Source organism: Erythrolamprus reginae, chromosome 4, assembly GCF_031021105.1.
Source record: "Erythrolamprus reginae isolate rEryReg1 chromosome 4, rEryReg1.hap1, whole genome shotgun sequence".
NCBI classification, from domain to species: Eukaryota; Metazoa; Chordata; class Lepidosauria; order Squamata; family Dipsadidae; genus Erythrolamprus; species Erythrolamprus reginae.
The window spans coordinates 136777278-136798194 of record NC_091953.1 but is presented as its reverse complement, the minus strand read 5'-3'; the positions used below and the strand labels follow the sequence as shown (position 1 = coordinate 136798194).

The window sequence follows — 20917 nt, the reverse complement described above, 5'->3', positions numbered from 1 at the left end:
GATAGATAGATAGATAGATAGATAGATAGATAGATAGATAGATAGATAAATATTTTGGCTAAACATGCTAGGGCATAATGCCACCGGTAGAACATCTTATATAAGTTTTCTTTGTACAGTACTGAAAGGGTCATTTTGTGGCCTGTACGTAACATTGTTATATCTTTGTATACTACCAATAGTACATTACTTTGATAAAACAAATAAATAAATAAAAGAACAACTTGCCTCCAGAAGTTGTGGGTGATCCGTTACTGGAAGTACTGAATTTAAGAAGAGATTAGTTGGGGGAAAGATTAGCAGTAACATGAAAAAATATTATTCGACTGAAAGAGTAGTAGATGCTTGGAACAAACTTCCAGCAGACGTTGGAAAATCCACAGTAACTGAATTGAAACATGCCTGGGATAAACATAGATCCATCCTAAGATAAAATACAGGAAATAGTATAAGGGCAGACTAGATGGACCAGGAGGTCTTTTTCTGCCATCAGTCTTCTAGGTTTCTAAGAGATTGGATAGTCACTCAGAATAGGAGTTCCCTGCTTAAGCAGAGGGTTGGACTAGAAGACCTCCAACGTCCCTTCTGATTGAAAAAAAGCACCGACCCTCTATTTCAACCCTGAGCAACACACACACTCCTCTGCTGAGCCCTTTTCCTCTTTAAGAGCCAACCCTGCAGGGAGTTCGGAGGAGAACCAATCCTAGAAAAGGAGTTAGTTTTCTGCAAACCCCAACACAGGTGTGCTGGGAATAACAAGGTGGAGGTTTTTTCTGTAAGCAACAAGCAAGGTTCCAGAGAGAGCAGGCCTGCTTTTCCACCCAAGAACCATGGATTGGGGAGATATGGGCTGTTGCAGGAGAGCAGGATTGGGGTGCTCACCCCAACAAGGCTGCAGGAGAGTAGACCTGGGGTGCTTACCCCGAGAAGGCTGCAGGAGAGCAGAATTGCAGTGCTCACCCCAAGAAGGCTGCAGGAGAGGAGGATTGGGGTGCTCACCTGAAGGCTACAGGAGGGCAGAATTGGGGTGCTCCCCCCAAGGCTGCAGGAGAGGAGAATTGGGATGCTCACCCCAAGAAGGCTGCAGGAGAGCAGGAATAGGGTGCCCACCCCAAGGCTACAGGAGAGCGGAATTGGGGTGCTCACCCCAAGAAGGCTGCAGGAGAGCAGGAATGGGGTGCTCACCCCAAAAAGGCCGCAGAGACCCGGATTTGGAGAGTCCACAAGAACAGTAAGTGTCACCTTGTGGGCTAACTGCCCCAAAGCCGTCTTCAAAAGGCACCTTGTTTGTGCTTTGAGGACCAACCTTGGCTTCTCATCCAAGAAGCCTCACCTGTTGAAAAATGCCTCTGAGGCAATGGTGACCTTGAGGAGTTGGGAATCTCCATTTTGGGGAGCTGTTGACTCAAAAAAGGGGGTCTGTGAAAGGAGACCCCATTTTGCTGCCTTCAAAATGGCCAGCGCTTGGACTGTTGGTGCCCTATCTCTTTAAAGCCTGCTGGCTATAGAAATTGGGGGGGTGGGGGTGAGAGAGAGAGAGAGGGAGGGAGAGAATGAGAGAGAGAGAATGAGAAAATGAGAGAGAGAGAATGAGAGAATGAGAGAGAGAGAATGAGAGAGAGAGAGAGAGAGAGAGAATGAGAGAGAATGAGAGAGAGACAGAATGAATGAATGAGAGAGAGACAATGAGAGAGAGAGAAAGAGAGAGAGAATGAGAGGGAGAGACAATGAGAAAGAAAGAGAGAATGAGAGAGAGAGAGAATGAGAGAGAAAATGAGAGAGAGAGAAAGAGAGAGAATGAGAGAGAGACAGAATGAATGAGAGAGAGAGAATGAGAGAAAATGAGAGAGAGAGAGAGAAAGACAGAGAGAATGAGAGAGAGAAAAAGAGAGGAAGACAGAGAGAGAGAGGGAAAGGGAGAGAGACCAAGGAAAACACCAAGGACTCCACAGACCTACTACTACTACTACTACTACTACTATTACTACTACTACTACTACTACTACTACTACTACTAAATGGGTGACTCTTTTGTTTTGCCTCCAGTTCGGGTGCCTTCTTCGTCATCCCTCCGAATCCAGCAAAGAGGAAAGAGCTGCAGAGAAGTAAGTCGCTTGGGTTGGGTAGTTTGTCAAGCAAACGTGACACAATGGTAGGTTTTCGTCTGACCCTGCGGAGAGGTTTTCCATATAATTTACTCTTCCTCAGCTACCAGAAAAGTAAAGTTTCCCCTGTCCAGCCATGTCTGACTCTCAGCTTCTTGGCCAAGGGAGCTGGCATCCGAAGATTGTTTCTGTGGTCATGTGGCTAACATGGCTAGTTTATTTATTTAATGGATTTCTATGCCCCCCCCCCTTCAACATATAAAATGAGTAAGTTAGAATAAAAATAAATCAAACTAAATAAAAAATTGTATAACTATTTAAAATTCCTGGCTATATTAAAATCAATCACACCCATTCGTACAGCGACCATACAAACATTCATTAGCCAGGAGGCTGAGATCTAATAGCCCCAAGCCTGGTGGCGTAAATGAGTCTTCAGACTCTTGCGGAAGGCGAAGAGGGTGGGGGCAGTACAAATCTCCGGGGGGAGCTGGTTTCAGAGGGTTGGGGCCCCCACAGAGAAGGCTCTTCCCCTAGGCTCTGCCAAGCGACATTATCTGGAGAAGGCCGACTCTGTGGGACCTGACTGGTCGCTGGGATTTATGCAGCAGAAGACGGTCCCGCAGGTAATTTAGTTGAGGTTCGACTACTGCAATGCTCTCTACATGGGGCTACCTTTGAAAAGTGTTCGGACACTTCAGATCGTGCAGAATCCGGCTGCGAGAGCTATTGTGGGGCTACCTAGGTTTGCCCATGTCATACCAACACTCTGCAGTCTGCATTGGCTGCCGATCAGTTTCCGGTCACAATTCAAAGTGTTGGTTATGACCTTTAAAGCCCTACATGGCACTGGACCAGAGTACCTCTGGAACTGCCTGCTACTGCACGAATCCCAGCGACCAATAAGGTCCCACAGAGTTGTCCTTCTCCGGGTCCCATCGACTAAACAATGTTGTTTGACGAGCCCCAGGGGAAGAGCCGTCTCTATGGCGGCCCTGGCCCTCTGGAATCAACTCCCCCTGGAGATTAGAACGGCCCCCACCCTCCTTGTCTTTCATAAATTACTCAAGACCCACCTATATCGCCAGACATGGGGGAACTGAGACATCCTCCCCCAGGCTTTTATATTTTATGTTTGGTATGTATGTGTTGTTTGGTTTTAAATGATGGGGTTTTATATGTTTTTTCTCTTTTAATATTAGATTTGTTCCACTGTAACATTGCTTTTATTATTGTTGTGAGCCGCCCCGAGTCTTCGGAGACGGGCGGCATACAAATCTAATAAATTATTAATTTATTATTATTATTATTATTATTATTATTATTATTATTATTATTATTATTAATAATTTATTAGACCTGGATGTCTCCCCTCTCCAAAGACTCGGGGCGGCTCACAACAACAATGAAACAATACAAATACAAATCTAATAATTAAAAACTGTAATTAAAACCCAAATTGAGGATGCGTGCGCAGCTGTGCGTGATTAGCAGGCGTACACGCGCCCTTGCATGAGATTTGTCTTCACATGCGCAGGAGGCCAAATCTTGCGTGAGGACACTTGCCTGAATGAGATTTTGGTGAGTTTCATCTTTTTTTGCTTCCGCGCATGCGCAGAAACAAGAAGAAGAGCCCTTCACTCCTCTACCCATAACAGAACACCCTACAAGACTAGACTTTCAATCCTGGGCCTAGAAAGCTTAGAACTAAGATGCCTTAAACATGATCTAATATTGCCCACAAGATCATATGCTGCAACGTCCTGCCTGTCAATGACTACTTCAGCTTCAACCACAACAACAGAAGAGCACACAACAGATTTAAACTTAATATTAACCGCTCCAAACTTGACTGTAAAAAATATGACTTCAGTAACCGAGTTGTTGAAGCGTGGAACTCATTACCGGACTCCATAGTGTCATCCCCAAACCCCCAACACTTGACCCTTAGATTATCTATGGTTGACCTATCCAGATTCCTAAGAGGTCAGTAAGGGGCGAGTACAAGTGCACTAGAGTGCCTTCCGTCCCCTGTCCTATTGCTCTCCTATATCTCCTATACCTTTCTTCCAATCCGATATCTCTTCTTCTATTCTTTGATTTATATGTTCTATTCCTATAACTTCTATTCTTTCTTACATATATTTCACTATGAGTATCTCCTCTATAACCTCCATTATGTATTTCACTATATGTATATCCAATATAACCCTCATTGTGTAATGGACAAAATCTAAAAAATAAAATAAATAAAATAAAGGTAATGACCTTTAAAGCCCTACATGGCATTGGGGCAGAATACATCTGGAACCGTCTTCTACCGCACGAGTCCCAGCGGCCGATAAGGTCTCAAAGAGTTGGCCTTCTCCGGGTCCCGACGACCAAACAATGTCGTTTGGTGGGCCCCAGGGGAAGAGCCTTCTCTGTGGCAGCCCCGGCCCTCTGGAACCAACTCCCCCCAGAGATTAGAACGGCCCCCACCCTCCTTGTCTTTCGCAAATTACTTAAGACCCACCTTTGTCGCCAGGCATGGGGGAGTTAAATTATCCTTTCCCCCTAGGCTATTACAAGTTATGCATGGTATGTTTGTGTGTATGTTTGGTTTTTTATAATAAGGGTTTTTTAGTTGTTTTTATTAATTGGATTGTTCATGTTGTTTTACCACTGTTGTTAGCCGCCCCGAGTCTGCAGAGAGGGGCGGCATACAAATCCAATAAATAATAAAATAAAATAAATCAGCAAAAATTGGTGAAATCTCACGCACGCAAGCGTCTTCACGCAAGATTTGGCTTTTGCGCATGCGCAGGAGGCCAAATCTTGCAACCAGACATCCATGCGCCCATGCCTGCCGCCAGGAGCGCACCGGTAGGAAAAGGTAAGAGGAACCCGCCCCTGATCTATATGTCTATATTTCTGGCTTTTTACTGAATTCTGTTTTTGCTTCTCTGGTGTTGCAGTCGCTAATAAAGAGCTAGAAAATTGGACCAAATGGAAGGCCCAGCGAAAATCAGGCCCGATCCGCTTGAAACCTCAGAAATTAGGTAAGTCGGGAAGAAACGGACAAGAGATTGAAAGTTTCCACTTCTTTCTTTCATGTTTATTTTTTTTTAATTGAATCCTGAAAAATTCAAACCGCATTTTGCAGATCGCTTGTTGGAAATGGAAGACAGAGTTATTTTAAGAAAGTTTACTAGTCTTTTTTTTATTATTTGTTTGGTCTGTCTTCCCTTTTAACTCTGAAGTTAAGGAGGTTCACATTTTGATACATCCGTGGAATAAAAATTTTCGAAGAGTTTGCAAAACGAGTTTTTGGAGAGGGGCGGCATATAAATCCAATAAATAAATAAATAAATAAATACATACCACACTTTTAACTGGCAGAAAGCCAATCTGAGGAATCCGATGGAAGCAGAAAATGTCTTTTTTGGGTTAATTAATAAGGATATACTGAAGAATCACGATATCATTTAAAAATATATATTTATGGAAATTCTTGATCAAATTGCAGTCGTAATTCTGGATCGATCAAGTCAAGTCGTTAAAATTGCTTTGAACCAGTAGGAAGGTATGAAGTAAGCAGATGCTCGGACGGTAATCCCAGATCGTAACCTTGGAATGCCCTAAATTTACAATGCAATAGCAATGAAACAGTGCAACTATAAAACCTAGTGATAGAAGAAATCTTAGCTATAAAAATGGGCACAACAGAATAAAGCCAAAGCTACAGATATAGAACTTTAAGGATTTCTTTTTAAGTTTAAACGAGAGTGAAGGAAAGCTAGCAACTTCTGTGAGCCGCCCCGAGTCTACGGAGAGGGGCAGCATACAAAACTAATTAATAATAATAATAATAATAATAATAATAATAATAATAATAATAATAACTTCGTTGGCTTGCTGGAAACACACATCTGCAAGAAAATAATAATACGATTTTGTAAAGATCTGCACTCTTGAATTCATCAGTCATTAAAAAATTGACTGGGGTTTCATATATAAATAGGCTGTGGAGGACAAAAGTGTTGTGAATGGTCCATGTCCGGCTCAGCTAGTCACGGATTTCGAGATGCATGAGTACTGGCATTGCAAGCCAATGTTTTTGCCTTCTCAGTCTGAGAGTGAAGAAGAATTAGGGACTGAGTAACCACCAGAAACTGTAGAACCTCCAGTTAGGGTATTGTCTGAGTCATAGGATGAAGGGAATTTGGAGGATCAGGACCCCTTCCATGGACTTTGATTCCTGCATTTTGCATGAGCTGTTTAAACTCTCTGGACTGCACGTGTAGTTAAAAAACAGAGACACACCATTAGTGGAGATTTATGACTCTAGCTGGCTGGCATCCCAGATTTTCTTTATCTCTTGCTAATTGGAGAACCGCTGCCAGCATGGAATTCCTTGCGTATTGCAAAAATTGTGCTACCAGTAGACTTTGCCATGGGTACTTTTGAACCAATGTGTGTGTTTGTGGGTCTTTATTCCTGATAATTGATCCGGCCGAACAGAACAAAAACAATGATGGCTTTTTGACCAACACTGCAAGGGTGAACGTGGTTTTCACATCAATTGAAATGCGTCTGTGAATACCGCCTGTTTTAAATCTTTATTTAAGGTGACCTCTACATTGCTGCTGCTGTTTTAATATTTCACGTCATATTTACAGGGGGTAGAGCCACCGAATCCGAAGTCAGGGAAAAACAGCAATTTGAGTACATCCAGTCAAAATGCCAGCAAAAGGTCAGTTAAAAATGTAGCTGTCAGTTCTCATTCGTTGCACGGAACAAGAAGAGAAATATGTTGTCTAACTTAACCTTTCCATCTGCAGGAGGGGGGGGGAGAGATTCCAGATTGGAGCAAAGAGCAAACATGAAATTGCACTTCACTTTGTAAAGTTTATGAGTTTACTCCAGGCTCAGAAACGATACATAGGTGGGTTTTTGTTAAGGAACAGGAAATGAAAGGCCAGACAAGGAATAATGGATGGGGAGATGAAATAAATCAACTTATTTGGAAAATAACTTGACCTCTCTCCTCTCTGTGACAGCCCCTAAGATATTGAAAGATTGCTATCATGTCTCCCCTGGTCCTTCTCTTTGGTGGACTAGAACAAACTTCTTGAAAGCCTCCAGTGCCCCATTGGTGGATTGCTCTCACTGTCAGAAAATAGAAACATAGAAACACAGAAGATTAACGGCAGAAAAAGACCTCATGGTCCATCTACTCTGCCCTTATACTATTTCCTGTATTTTATCTTAGGGTGGGTCTATGTTTATCCCAGGCATGTTTAAATTCAGTTACTGTGGATTTACCAACCCACGTCTGCTGGAAGTTTGTTCCAAGCATCTATGACTCTTTCAGGAAAATAATATTTACTCATGTTGCTTCTGATCTTTCCCCCAACTAACTTCAGATTGTGTCCCCTTGTTCTTATGTTCACTTTCCTATTAAAAACACTTCCCTCCTGAACCTTATTTAACCCTTTGACATATTTAAATGTTTCTATCCTGTCCCCCCTTTTCCTTCTGTCCTCCAGACTATACAGATTGAGTTCATGAAGTCTTTCCTGATACGTTTTATGCTTAAGACCTTCCCCCATTCTTGTAGCCCGTCTTTGGACCCCTTCAATTTTGTCAATATCTTTTTGTAGGTGAGGTCTCCAGAACTGAACACAGTATTCCAAATGTGGTCTCACCAGCGCTCTATATAAGGGGATCACAATCTCCCTCTTCCTGCTTGTTATACCTCTAGCTATGCAGCCAAGCATCCTACTTGCTTTTCCTAGTGCCCGACCACACTGCTCACCCATTTTGAGACTGTCAGAAATCACGACCCCTAAATCCTTCTCTTCTGAAGTTTTTGCTAACACAGAACTGCCAATACAACACTCAGATTGAGGATTCCTTTTCACTTACTACCCAGACTGAGTTCCTTGTTGTTGTTGTTGTTATTAATTTATTTGTCATACAAATATGGTATTGTATTGAAGCATGTTTAATATAATATAAGTAGAAAGTAGAAAAAAATAAAACGACATTAGGACAGGAACGGTAGGCACGAAGGTGCACTTATGCACGCCCCTTACAGACCTCTTAGGAAAGGGGAGAGGTCTCTTGTAGATAATGTAAGGTTGAAGATTTTGGTGCTGGGGGAAGAAACCACAGAGTCCGGTAGTGAATTCCAGGCATTGACCACTCTATTGCTGAAATTGTATTTTCTGCAGTCTAGTTTGGAGCGATTTACATTTAGTTTGTATCTAATGTGTGCTCTTGTGTTGTTGCTTTTAAAGGTGAAGTAGTTGCCAACAGAGAGTACATTGTTATGTATGATTTTATGAACAACAGTTCAATCAGTTCAGAGGCGGCGTAGCTGTAAATTTTCTAAATGTAGTAATTGAAGTCTGGAGGATACATCACTTTTTGAAGAAATTCATCAAAAGAGAGAGAGAGAAAGAAAAAGAGAGAGAGAGAGAGAGAGATTCATCACTTTTTGCAGCATTCAAAACTGGCGTTGATAGTGGGGTAAATAACAGCAGACCTACATGAGCACATGAGGTATCATTCTCTGGTTTGGTCCTTGGACAGCTCACACCTTTGTCCAGAAAAAAAAATTGTGGTTCACTTTTGGCTAAGTCTACCCTCCCATTAGTGTTACGTATGTGTGAATCAGGCCACTTGTGGTTTGTTAAACCAACTGCGGTGAGCGGTTAAAACAAATCTTGAGTGCGGTGTGTGAACTTTGGGCAATGTAATTTTTGTGTCTTTTGTGTATTCACTTCCCATGACTTCTGTGTACAGATGACTTCATGCCATTGCAACAATTTAGAAATAGGCGGTGATTCACTGGCCCCGGCTGCTTTTTTTGCAAGATTTTTTTGAGAAAATTGAGGGGAAATGCTCGCTCGATTATCTTTCCACATATTTTGGCGTCATTTCAATAATAAATAAATAATAAAATAAGAAATACTTTATTGTCATTGTATATGTATACACAGTGTACACATAGAACGAAAGTCACATGACGCTAGAGACCAGTCCCAACACACAAAACAATCCAATAATAATAATAATAATAATAATAATAATAATAATAATAACAACAATAATCCCCACCCACCACAAATTCCCCACCCTGAATCACCCAAACATCTAATGGCATATAAATTGCACAACATAACATAAAAAACAGTCTACAAGAATGGTGGAGGGTCTTAAGCATAAAACGTATCAGGAAAGACTTCATGGACTCAATCTGTATAGTCTGGAGGACAGAAGGAAAAGGGGGGACGTGATCGAAACATTTAAATATCTTAAAGGGTTAAATAAGGTCCAGAAGGGAAGTGTTTTTAATAGGAAAGTGAACACAAGAACAAGGGGACACAATCGGAGGTCAGTTGGGGGAACCAATGTTTTTAAGGGTGCCGCTTCTTCTGGTTTCAGCTAAAGAAAGACGACTACGAGAGAAACAAGCGGGAGGCTGAAGAGGCCGAGATTTTGAAAAAGAAAGCCATCCAAAGAGTCAAGGTAAGGTAGAACCTAATGAGCTGGTCATTGCTGTGCGTACATGAAGTTCTCTTCCGCTGGCTTCCCTCTGGTCATACCAATTTCCCCAGAGAATATTCCCCGGGTTATGGGCCTTGTAACCTTCCTTTCTGGAGAACCCTCCTAGACTTTTAGCTTTCTCGATCTCAATTTTTCTTTTAACTTTCATTCCGAAGAAGCAGCTCAAAGCTCCTAGGGCCGGTTGCCATGCTCCAACGAAAAATATAATTGCCTTCTGAGCGGGGCTTATTTGGTTAGCCAAACCTCTTTATATTTAGCTCCTGGCTGACCAGATGCTTTTTTCTCTCCCCTAGGCTAATAAACTTGAAGAAAAAAGAAGGCAGCAAGAATGGGAGAGGCAACAGATGCGGAGGGAAGACCACACGGCGTGAGTTGGGTTTCCAAGAAAGCAATAGTAGGAAATCTATTTGTAGCTCAGGGTTCAAATGTCGATGGGGATTCTCTGTTGCCCAGGTTGTCTCAAGGGTGCAACTGGACTTTCTGGGTTTTTTCTTTGAAGATGTTTTGTTTCCCATCCAAAAAGCTTCGTGCTGAAAAAGCTCCTTGGATGAGAAACATCTTTGAAGAAAAACCAGAAAGCCCAGTTGTTCTTGAAAGGGGGGGGGGAAACCCCAACCACATTTGGGTCAGGGTTGAAAAGTGGGGTCCTTGGTAATTCCCTGAACTTGGATGTTTTCTTGATGTTTCATGACCCAAACTAGGTAACAACATCAGTGCTAGAAGGGAGTGGGGTTTGGAAAGAAAAAAAGGAAGGAAGGAAGGAAGAAAGGAAGGAAGAAAGAAAGAAAGAAAGAAAGGAGGGAGGGAGAGAGAGAGAAAGAAAGGACAAAGAAAGGAAAAAGAAAGAGAGAGAGGAGAGAAAGAAAGAAAGAAAAAAGGAAGGAAGGAAGGGAGGGAGGAAGGAAGGGAGGGAGGGAGGGAGGAAGGAAGGAAGGAAGGAAGGAAGGAAGGAAGGAAGGAAGGAAGGAAGGAAGGAAGGTGCTTATAAGGTCTTTGATCCTTTCTGATGTTGGGGGTTTTTCTTGTAGATGTTTCATGACCCAACTTGGTAACATCATCAATGTTAGAAGGGAGTGGGGTTTGGAAAGAGAGTAAGAGAAGAAGTGAAAAACGAAAGAAATAGAGAAGAGAAAGAAAGAAGAAGAAAGAAAGAAAGGAAGGAAGGAAGAAATGCTTATGAGGTCCTTGATCATTTCTGATGTTGGGGTTTTTTTCTTGCACACATTTCATGACCCAACTAGGTAATATAATCAGTGCTAGAAGGGAGTGAGGTTTACAGGGAGGAGGAGGAGAAAGAAGAAGAGGAGGAGGGGCAGATAGAGGAGGAGGATAACAATGTGGTCCTTCCTCTTCCTCCTCCTCCTCTTCCTCCTCCTCCTCTTCCTCCTCCTCCCAGTAAACTAAACTCACTTCCAGCACTGATGACATTTCCTATTTGAGTGATTAAACGTCAAGAAGAAAACAGCCAAGCTCCTTCTCTCCTCGGTCTCAAATCCTGCATTTATCCAGAGCAGGTTTTTGAAGTCTGCAATTCCCACCCTCCCCACAACCCCGTCTTTAGAACAGTCTTATTAAACCCAGAAAGAAAAATGCAACCTAAACAGAAATGGGACCGGGTTTCTTATGGGGGGTGGGGTAGAAATGGCAGCCTTTGGGTTTTTTTTTTTAAGAAGCAGGGAGTGGATGATGTGATACCCACCGTCTTCTCCTGCAGGGATTTTCCCAGATCGGCTGGTTTTTTATTAGTCACGAAACCCCGAAAGCATGAATCACACCGTCGGTAAAGAGTTAGATGGGTTTTCCTCCCGCTTGCTAAATTCTCTTTGGAGCCTCGTAACCTTGGCTCTGCAAACCATCGTGAAATTGCTCTTATTTTTTCCCCTCTCTCGCTCTTGACGATTGGATCAACATCAGGGTTTTTTAAGCTAGACAAAAGAGAAAACTACAAGGTTTTTTCTTTTTTAAAAAAATCCTTCTTATCTTAAGTAATTAAGAGCATTTCTTTAAAAAAGAAATAACTTTTATTAATTTATCTACATTAAAAACAACACAGAATAAACATAGAAACATAGAAGTCTGACCGCAGAAAAAGACCTCATGGTCCATCTAGTCTGCTCTTATACTATTTTCTGTATTTTATCTTAGGATGGATATATGTTTATCCCAGGCATGTTTAAATTCATTTACTGTGGATTTATCTACCACGTCTGCTGGAAGTTTGTTCCAAGGATCTACTACTCTTTCAGTAAAATAATATTTTCTCATGTTGCTTCTGATCTTTCCCCCAACTAACTTCAGAGTGTGTCCCCTTGTTCTTGTGTTCACTTTCCTATTAAAAACACTTCCCTCCTGAATCTTATTTAACCCTTTAATATATTTAAATGTTTCGATCATTTAAATATGTTAAATGATCGAATAAAGGAGCAAACAAACCAACAAGAACAAAACAACAACAGCAACAAAAACCATATCAGTTATAAAATATTACATAATATTTTACACTTTAACCCAAAGAGTTTCCTTATGGCTATTCCTATTGGCATATTAATGAGTATGGTTATTTTTCTTATATTATAATCTTGTTTTGCTTTTTTCCTCCCACCTTACTACTATTATATTCTTGATAATTCAATTGATACAAATCATACTTTCCATCAGGTACCTTTATTTTATTTGTTTGTTTTTTTCTCTTGTCAAGTACGTATTGGTGGTATAAAAAGATATTACAATATTTATATAAATGATACTAGTAGGAGAGAAACATTAGTACAGGGGACGGAAGGCACACTGGTGCACTTATGCACGCCCCTTACTGACCTCTTAGGAATCGGGAGAGGTCAACGAGGTGGATACTCTAAGAGTAAAGTTTTGGGGGTTAGGTGATGATACTACAGACTCAGAGAGTGAGTTCCATGCATCAACGACTCGGTTACTAAAGTCGTATTTCCTGCAGTCGAGTTTAGAGCAGTTTACTTTAAGTTTGTATCTGTTGTGTGCTCATGTGCTGTTGTGGTTGAAGCTGGAGTAGTCATTGACAGGGAGGACGTTGTCACAGACGATTTTATGGGTTAAGCTTAGGTCGTGTTTAAGGCGATGTAGTTCTAAACTTTCTAAACCTAGGATTGTAAGTCTAGTTGAATAGGGCATTCTGTTGCAAGTGGAGGAGTTTGTATCTGTTGTGTGCTCATGTGTTGTTGTGGCTGAAGCTGAAGTAGTCGTTGACAGGAAGGGTGTTGTAGCAGATGATTTTATAGTTATGTTTAAGGCAATGTAGTTGTAAGCTTTCTAAAGCTAGGATTGTAAGTCTAGTTGCGTAGGGTCTTCTGTTGCGAGTGGAGGAGTGGAGGGCTCTTCTCGTAAAGTATCTCTCTTTTCATATAAAATATTATTCCTTATACAAAGTTAATATATTTAATTGTAGGCTTAGTTTTTAGTATACTCTAGCTTTGTTGCCGATCAGTTTCCAGTCACAATTCAAAGTGTTGGTTATGACCTATAAAGCCCTTCATGGCACTAGACCAGATTATCTCAGGGACCACCTTCTGCTGCACGAATCCCAGTGACCAGTTAGGTCCCACAGAGTTGGCCTTCTCCAGGTCCAGTCAACTAAACAATGCCGCTTGGCGGGACCCAGGGGAAGAGCCTTCTCTGTGGCAGCCCTGGCCCTCTGGAACCAACTCCCCCCAGAGATTAGAATTGCCCCCACCCTCCTTGCCTTTCGTAAGCTACTTAAAACCCACCTCTGCCACCAGGCATGGGGGAACTGAGATACTCTTTCCCCCTAGGCTTTTACAATTTTATACATGGTATGTATGTATGTCTGTTTGGTTTTTATTATAATGGGTTTTTAATCGTTTTTAGTATTGGATTATTATTGTACGCTGTCTTATTATTGCTGTTAGCCACCCCAAGTCTCCGGAGAGGGGTGGCATACAAATCCAATAAATAAATGAATAAATAAATAAATACATTTGTTATTTTCTTAGTTCTAACCATTCATAAAATGTGTCCCAGATTTTATAATATCCTGAGTCTTCTTTGTTGTTTAGTTTCATTGTCGTCATAGAGATGGGAAGAGCCCAGGACCTCTTGAAAAAAATGAGATCCGCACACTTCATCATTTTCTTTTTCAATAATTTTTTTTCCAAAAGTTGGTTTCAGCGGAATAGAAGACAACACACCATTTGGCCTCATGACAATTACTTTTTAAAAAATCATGTGAAGGCAGAAAGAACTAGTTTTAAGTTTGGCATCGCATTTTGCTTCTGAAATCTTTATCTAGCCAATGGGGGGAAGGAGAGATGGATAAACTCAGATTTATGTAGTCATTTCTGCACCGCAGTGGCTGGGTTCTCGTGTGATGTTTAAGCCACAACTAAACACACTTATGTTTGTAAGTTATTGAGGATTAGTCAGGCCTTCAACATGATAGTTTGAGTGACTGGAAACAAGATTAGCAACTTGTTAAGCATCTGTTTCATTTTTCAACAGCCTGCTCAAAGCATCAGGCCAAAGTCTGCCTTTCTTACTAGACAAAGAAATACCAGACATGTATTTATAGAGGTCATACAAGATGCATAATAGCTTTATAAAATATTAGGGGCCAATGTTTCTTGCAGCCAAATTATATAGTTGGTTGCAAAGACGAGGTTTTCCATAGCAGCAAAGATCAGACAACACTTGAGGTTTTACAATCAACCAGTGGAACAGAAGTTGCCTGTTTGTTTTCTTTCTTTCTTTCTTTCTTTCTTTCTTTCTTTCTCTTTCTTTCTTTCTTTCTTTCTTTCTTTCTAGCTAGCTATATGGCTCACAGCATATAGCAAAAACACAACAATACAGTTTATCCAGTTAATATACTAAAAAGATTCTTAAAATTCTAACTTTAAGACATTTTCATTCATTCAATAATCACACTGACGACATTCGTTGGACAGGGGAAGGTCTAATCCCCCCAGGCCTGGTGGCAAAGATGAGTTTTTAAACTGTTTCGGAAGGCAAGGAGGGTGGGGGCAGTGTAAATCTCCAGGGGGAGCTGATTCCAGAGGGGCGGGGCCGCCACAGAGAAGGCTCTTCTCCTAGGTCTCGCCAGCCGACATTGTTTGGTTGACGGGACCCTAATAAATTCTGGGATGGGAAAATTAATAAATTCTATATTTTTTTTAAAAGAACAAAAGGTGGAAGGAACTCGATGTTCAAAATGTCTCTTTTTCAATCTACAACGCTCTTTGCAAATTCTTATCCATTTCATGCCAAGAGTCTCGATTCCATGACTCAAATAAATAAAAGGACTTGACTTTTTTTCCCAGGAAACCTCTATAAAGACTGTTTGTATTTATACCTTGCAGACAAACCGCTGAATTCTTGAGCCAGTTGGATTTAAGCCCATCCAGCACAACTTCCTGCCCAGGAGATTGCTGCAGAGCAGGTAAACTTATTTATATCAAAACAAAGTGACTGTAAAAAAAGAAACATCACAAAGAGATCTTTGAGGAAGGGAAGGGGAGAAGAGAGGGAGAGGAGGAAAAGGAGGAAGGAAGGAAGGAACGAACAAACGAACAAAGGAAAGGGAAGGGGAGAAGAGAGGGAGAGGAACAGAAGAAGGGAGGGAGGAAGGAAGGAAGGGAAAGGAAAAAGAGAGGGAGAAAGGAAGAGAGGGAAGGGGAGAAGAGATGGAGATGAAGAGAAAGAGGAAGGAAGGAAGGAAGGAAGGAAGGGGGACAAGAGAGGAAGAGAGGAAGAGAAGGAGGGAGGGAGGAAGAGAAGGGAAGGGAAGGGGAGAAGAGAGGAAGAGGAAGAGAAGGAGAAAGGAAGGAAAGAAGGGAAAGAAGAGAAAGAAAAAGAGAAAAAAGGAAGAAAGAGAAAAGAAGAGAGGAAGGAGACAGAGAGAAAGGAAAAAGAAAAGAGAGAGAAAGTAGTAATCTTCCTTTTTCTTGCAGGAGAAAGAAATTGAGTTGACAAATGAAGGCTAGAAATACAGTGGGCTTAAACAAATAAACAGATTCAGTCTAGCTTTCTTTGAATAAGGGCCAGATGAGCCTAAACCATGGACAGGACAGTGTTCCCTCTAATTTTTTTTGGGGGTGGGCAGAAAAGTATAATGTCTGAGCGGCAGTCCCTTTGGGACTGGGCGGCACAGAAATAATAAATAAATAAACAAACAAAGAAACAAACAAATAAAAAACCCACCCTGTTTTGCCTCAGAGAATTTCAAAATAAAATACTGTACTGTGTGTCTATAAGAGTGAGCCCATAATAGGGCAACTCTATCAATATCAAAATGCCACTTAAATAGTTGAGCTAGTTTCAAACTAGATTTTGATTTTCTTTCTCTCTTCCTTACTCCCATTCTTTTTCTTTCTCTTTTCCTTCCTCTCTTTTTTCTATCTGTTTCTCTCTCTCTCCTTCCCTCTCACTCTTTCCCTCTCGGCTTCTGGGCAGGTTTGGAAAACTCTGAGTTGATGATGATTTTTAAGTGAGCGATTGCTCAGTGCTCAGCTTAGAGGGAACTATGACGCAGGACCTTCTTGACTTATGACCACAATTGAGTCCCAAGACATGTGCTGCTAAGCAAGACGTATGTTAAGTGAGCTAACAACTGTGTGGCTAACTTGGCAAATGCACCGATTCGTTTAACAAGTGTGGCGAGGAAAGTTGTAAAACAGGACAAAATTCAAGACTTCCCCAATGTCTTGCTCAGCGGCAAACAAATCTTGGGCTCAATTGCTGCCATAAGTGGAGAACCATCTTAGTTAGGAAGGAGAGAAGCGACGTAAGCAAACTTTAACCGTGGTTTTAATGGAAAAGGCTCACCTGGTCCTCACTCAACATCCCACACCTGTGTCCTTCTCCTTTGCAACAGGCAGACCCAAAGACCGGAAGAAATTGGGGGGTGAAGGAAGAACAGCGAAGGAAGGTAAAAAATTGGAAACTGAAATTAATGGGCTATTTTCATATCTGGGAAATTGTCATTTATTGACAGTGGTATCTCTACCTACAAACGCCTCTACTTACGAACATTTCTAGATAAGAACCGGGTGTTCAAGATTTTTTTTGCCTCTTCTCAAGAAACATTTTCCATTTACAAACCCAAACCTATGAAACTGTAACCAGAAAAGGCAGGGAGAAGCCTCCCTGGAGCCTCTCTAGGAACCTCCGGGGTGGAAACAGGGCCAGAAAAGGCAGGGAGAAGCCTCCGTGGTGCCTCTCTAGGAATCTCTGGGAGAAAACAGGGCCAGAAAAGGCTGGGAGAAGCCTCCATGGGGCCTCTCTAGGAATATCCTGGGAGAAAACAGGGACAGAGAAGCCGGGGAGAAGCCTCTGTGGGGCCTCTCTAGGAATGTTCTGGGAGGAAACAGGGACAGAGAAGCCGGGGAGAAGCCTCTGTGGGGCCTCTCTAGGAATATCCTGGGAGGAAACAGGGCCTCCGTCCTCCCTGTGGTTTTCCCAATCACACACATTATTTGCTTTTACATTGATTCCTATGGGAAAAATTGCTTCTTCTTACAAACTTTTCTACTTAAGAACCTGGTCATTTGAACGAATTAAGTTCACAAGTAGAGGTACCACTGTATATAGAATATCTCGCCTGTTGCTAGACAGAATTCCTTTCATTACACAACCTATTGGTTTCTGGGGATTTACAGTGTTAAATGTTGTCTTGAAAAGGGCTGTTCCACCAGAGCGAATATTTTAAAGTGTCTTGATATGGAATACAGTTATCCTGTGCAGCGATGGGAGGCCAATACATTTTACAAATTAAGTAAGTAAAGTAAATATTCTTATTTCCACAGGTGCCTGGCCATTTTAAGTGAAATAAAACAACGCCGAATCTGAAAAGGTGGTATGTCTTTTATCCAATGGAGCTACGCTTGCCTTAAACTCGTGTCAGTGATCATTTAAAAACAAAACGGGTTTTGACAGAGTTAACAATAAACAAACGTTTATTTCCTGATATCGGAATGAGAAGGTCCGTTCAGGATAGGAAAAGCAGCAGCTGGTTGCTCCCGGTTTGTCCCCGTTCTGAGAACCCGTAGTGCCAGGCAGCCCATGTGCCCAAGACACTTCTGCGCATGCGCAGAAGCATTGTGTAGCCACTAATTAATTTCAGCAAATTTTAAGCATTCTAAAGTCCAGGAAAATCAGAGTTTTGTCTTCAAGGCTTACAAATTAGTTTTGCTCCAAGCGAGGTAAGTTGGACGCAGCTTGCTAACTTTTGCAATAAGCATAAAGTTTTCAAGTCTTTGGAGAGGGGCGACATACAAATCTAATAATTGTATTATTATTATTATGCTGGATTTTGTATTTCATCCCCAATCGGGCGCTTCCCAAGCACTTAGGACTGCGTGATGTAGCGGCGAATTATGTTTGCCAATCCCAGTAAAGCGGCCTTTTGCAATTGACAGATGGAGATTTTGTCAATTCCGATGGTTTTCAAATGTCCGCTGAGATCCTTTGGCCCTGCGCCCAGCGTGCCAAGTACCACTGGGACCACTTTCACGGGCTTATGCCAGAGTCGTTGCAGCTCGATTTTTAGATCTTCGTATTTCACTAATTTCTCTAGCTGCTTCTCCTCAATTCTGCTCCTCAATTCTGCTGTCACCTGGGGTTTATTATTATTATTATTATTATTATTATTATTATTATTTATTTATTTATTATTTATTATTTATTATTATTATTTTGAAATTTGTTCTCTCTCACTGCTCGGCGTCTTGTTTTTGAGGCCTGCTACTTACTTTAGAAAACTGGATCTATGCCCCAAATAGGGGTTATTTTGGGGACTATATTTATTTATTTATTTAGTTATTTATTTATTTATTTATTTATTTATTTAGTTAGTTAGTTAGTTAGTTAGTTAGTTAGTTAGTTAGTTAGTTATTAATTAGATTTCTATGTCGCCCTTCTCAAAGCGACTCAGGGTGGTGTACAATATTATAATAATAATAATTAATAGTTCATTAGATTTGTATGCCGCCCCTCTCCGAGGACTCGAGCAGCTATACAAATTATAAATGCAACAATATATAAAAGAAACCTAATTTACTTTAAAAGAATGATACCGATAGTTAAATGATACAAATTGCTAAAATCCCATATACAGACAAACACATTCGTCGAATTCAATCACTCATAATATCGGTCGGGGACAATCTTGTGGCTCATAGCCTCCAAGCCCGCCAGTAGAGGTGGGTCTTCAGAGCTTTACGAAAGGGCAGGAGGGAGGGGCCGGTACGTATCTCCAGAGGGAATTCGTTCCAGAGGGCCAGGGCCACCGCAGAGGAGGCTCTTCCCCTAGGTCCCACCAAGGCGACATTGTCTGGTCACAGGACCTGGAGAAGGCCGACTCTGTGGGACCTGATTGGCCGCTGGGATACATGAGGCAGAAGACAGTCCTGGAGATAATCTGTTCCTAAGCCATGTAGGGCTTTGTAGGTCATATTCAGCACATAACATATTTTTCCTATAACATTAATTCTGATTTTGTTTTACAGGATTCAAAGACCACAGAAGCTTCTCTTGGGGAAAATGAAGAGTCCAGTTTTTAAAAATATTTCTTCCTCCTGACTCAGCCCACTTCCTTACTGGGCGATGCCTCTGCAAGAAGTATTTTAAATGCTTAGTGGTGTTGTGTGTTTGTGTGTGTTTTAGTGTCCTTTCTCCCTTCCGCCTTTTCTGTCTCGATGGACCTTTGTTTCTTTTCTCTCAGTGTGAATTGAATTTCTACAGACAGATAATAACTTATTTTGCTACTTTACCCCGTAAGCCATCGCTGTTGTTTTAGTAATGCGTGGCTGAAGGATAAAATATTTTTCATCCCATGTAGAGTAGCGGATTTTAATGGAAATCGTTGTTTTTCTAAAAACCGGGGAAGGGGTCTGAAATATTGTGTCAATAAAAGTTTGAAACCCTGCGTGGGATCCGGGTCTCTTTCAAGAATTGAATCAGCAGGACAAGAAGCGGAAAAACTGAAAGCTGGAAGGAATAACACAATTATAGAATAAGAGCGGGAGACTTTATACCAGGGGTCCCCAAACCTTTTACACAGGGGGCCAGTTCACTGTCCCTCAGACTGTTGGAGGGCCGGACTATAAAAAAAACCTATGAACAAATCCCTATGCACACTACACATACCTTATTTAAAGTAAAAAACAAAATGGGAACAAATACAATATTTAAAATAAAGAAGAAGTAATAAGTAATTAAGTAATTAATAATTAAGTAATTAAGTAATTTATACTTCGTTATTAACAAGTAAATTTAAACTTAAATCAACAAACTTCATTTCTCCTTCCTTCCTTCCCTCCTTCCTTCCTCTCCACTTCTCTCTTCCCTCTTCCTTTTCTCTCATTTTTCATTTTCCTCTCCCTCGTTCCTTCCCTCCATCATTTTCTCATTTTTCTCTTTTTCTCTCCCTCTCTCTTTCCATCTCTCCCTCTTCCTTTCTCTCTCCCTTTCTATATCTCCCTCTTTCTCTTTCTTTTTCTCTCTCTTCTCTCTTTCTCTCACTCACTCTCTTTCTAACTCTCCCTCTTTGTATCTCTCACACTTTCTCTCTCTCCCCCTCTCTCTATTTCTCCCTTTCTATCTCTCCTCTTCATTTCTCTCTCCCTCCCTATTTCTCCCTCTTATTATATCGATCGGTAAAATCTCATGTGCTGCCGCGGGCTGGTTAAAAGACCTCAGCAGGCCGCATCTGGCCCACGGGCCGTAGTTTGCGGACCGCTGCTCTATACCAGTGTTTCCCAACCTTGGCAGCTTGAATATATCTGGACTTCAACTCCCAGAATTCCCCAGCCAGCGAATGCTGTCTGGGGAATTCTGGGAGTTGAAGTCCAGATATATTCAAGTTGCCAAGGTTGGGAAACACTGCTCTGCATTCATGATGGTGAACTTATGGAACCATATGGAAGGGCACGCGAGCATGTTTCAGCTCCACATGTGCGCTGCAGAGAAGATTTTCAGCCTTGGGAAAGGCCATTTCGCCCTCTGGACGCTTCAGGGAAGTTTCCCTGAAGTCCCGGAGGCAAAATAAAATCCCCCAATAGACAAACCGGAAGTTCAGAATAATGCACTTCTGGTTTGCCTGTTTGGGCACTGTTTTCAACCACCAGAAGCGGTGAGTTCATACCGATGTGGTTTGTATTTGTATTTGTATTTATTAGATTTGTATGCTGCCCTTCTCCGAAGACTCGGGGCGGCTAACAACAATAAAAAAGACAATGTGAACAAATCTAATATTAAAAATAATCTTAAAA

The 20917-nt window shown here is 41.5% G+C and overlaps 1 protein-coding gene across 2 annotated transcripts; it reads left to right on the top strand.

Annotated features, from left to right (window-relative positions):
* Nucleotides 1–527: 527 nt before the first annotated feature.
* On the top strand, nucleotides 528–19572 carry EPSTI1 (epithelial stromal interaction 1). Of its 2 annotated transcripts, none has more exons than XM_070751390.1 (10): nucleotides 528–1231; nucleotides 2047–2105; nucleotides 5063–5146; nucleotides 6767–6840; nucleotides 9540–9623; nucleotides 9956–10029; nucleotides 15008–15087; nucleotides 16522–16575; nucleotides 17453–17499; nucleotides 19154–19572. In XM_070751390.1, the coding sequence occupies exons 1-9, from the start codon at nucleotides 831–833 to the stop codon at nucleotides 17467–17469; spliced, it is 927 nt and encodes a 308-aa protein (XP_070607491.1). In that variant the 5' UTR covers nucleotides 528–830; the 3' UTR covers nucleotides 17470–17499; nucleotides 19154–19572. The 2 variants fall into 2 exon arrangements, with proteins under 2 accessions (XP_070607491.1, XP_070607490.1); XM_070751389.1 differs by having other exon boundaries at nucleotides 692–1231; nucleotides 17453–17502.
* Nucleotides 19573–20917: the final 1345 nt, after the last annotated feature.

Coding starts and splice junctions, on each gene's coding strand:
- EPSTI1 (XM_070751390.1), top strand. CDS start 831: ATGGATTGGGGAGATATGGGCTGTTGCAGGAGAGCAGGATTGGGGTGC. Junction 2,106..5,062: donor GAGGAAAGAGCTGCAGAGAA/GTAAGTCGCTTG, acceptor CTGGTGTTGCAG/TCGCTAATAAAGAGCTAGAA. Junction 10,030..15,007: donor CGGAGGGAAGACCACACGGC/GTGAGTTGGGTT, acceptor TATACCTTGCAG/ACAAACCGCTGAATTCTTGA.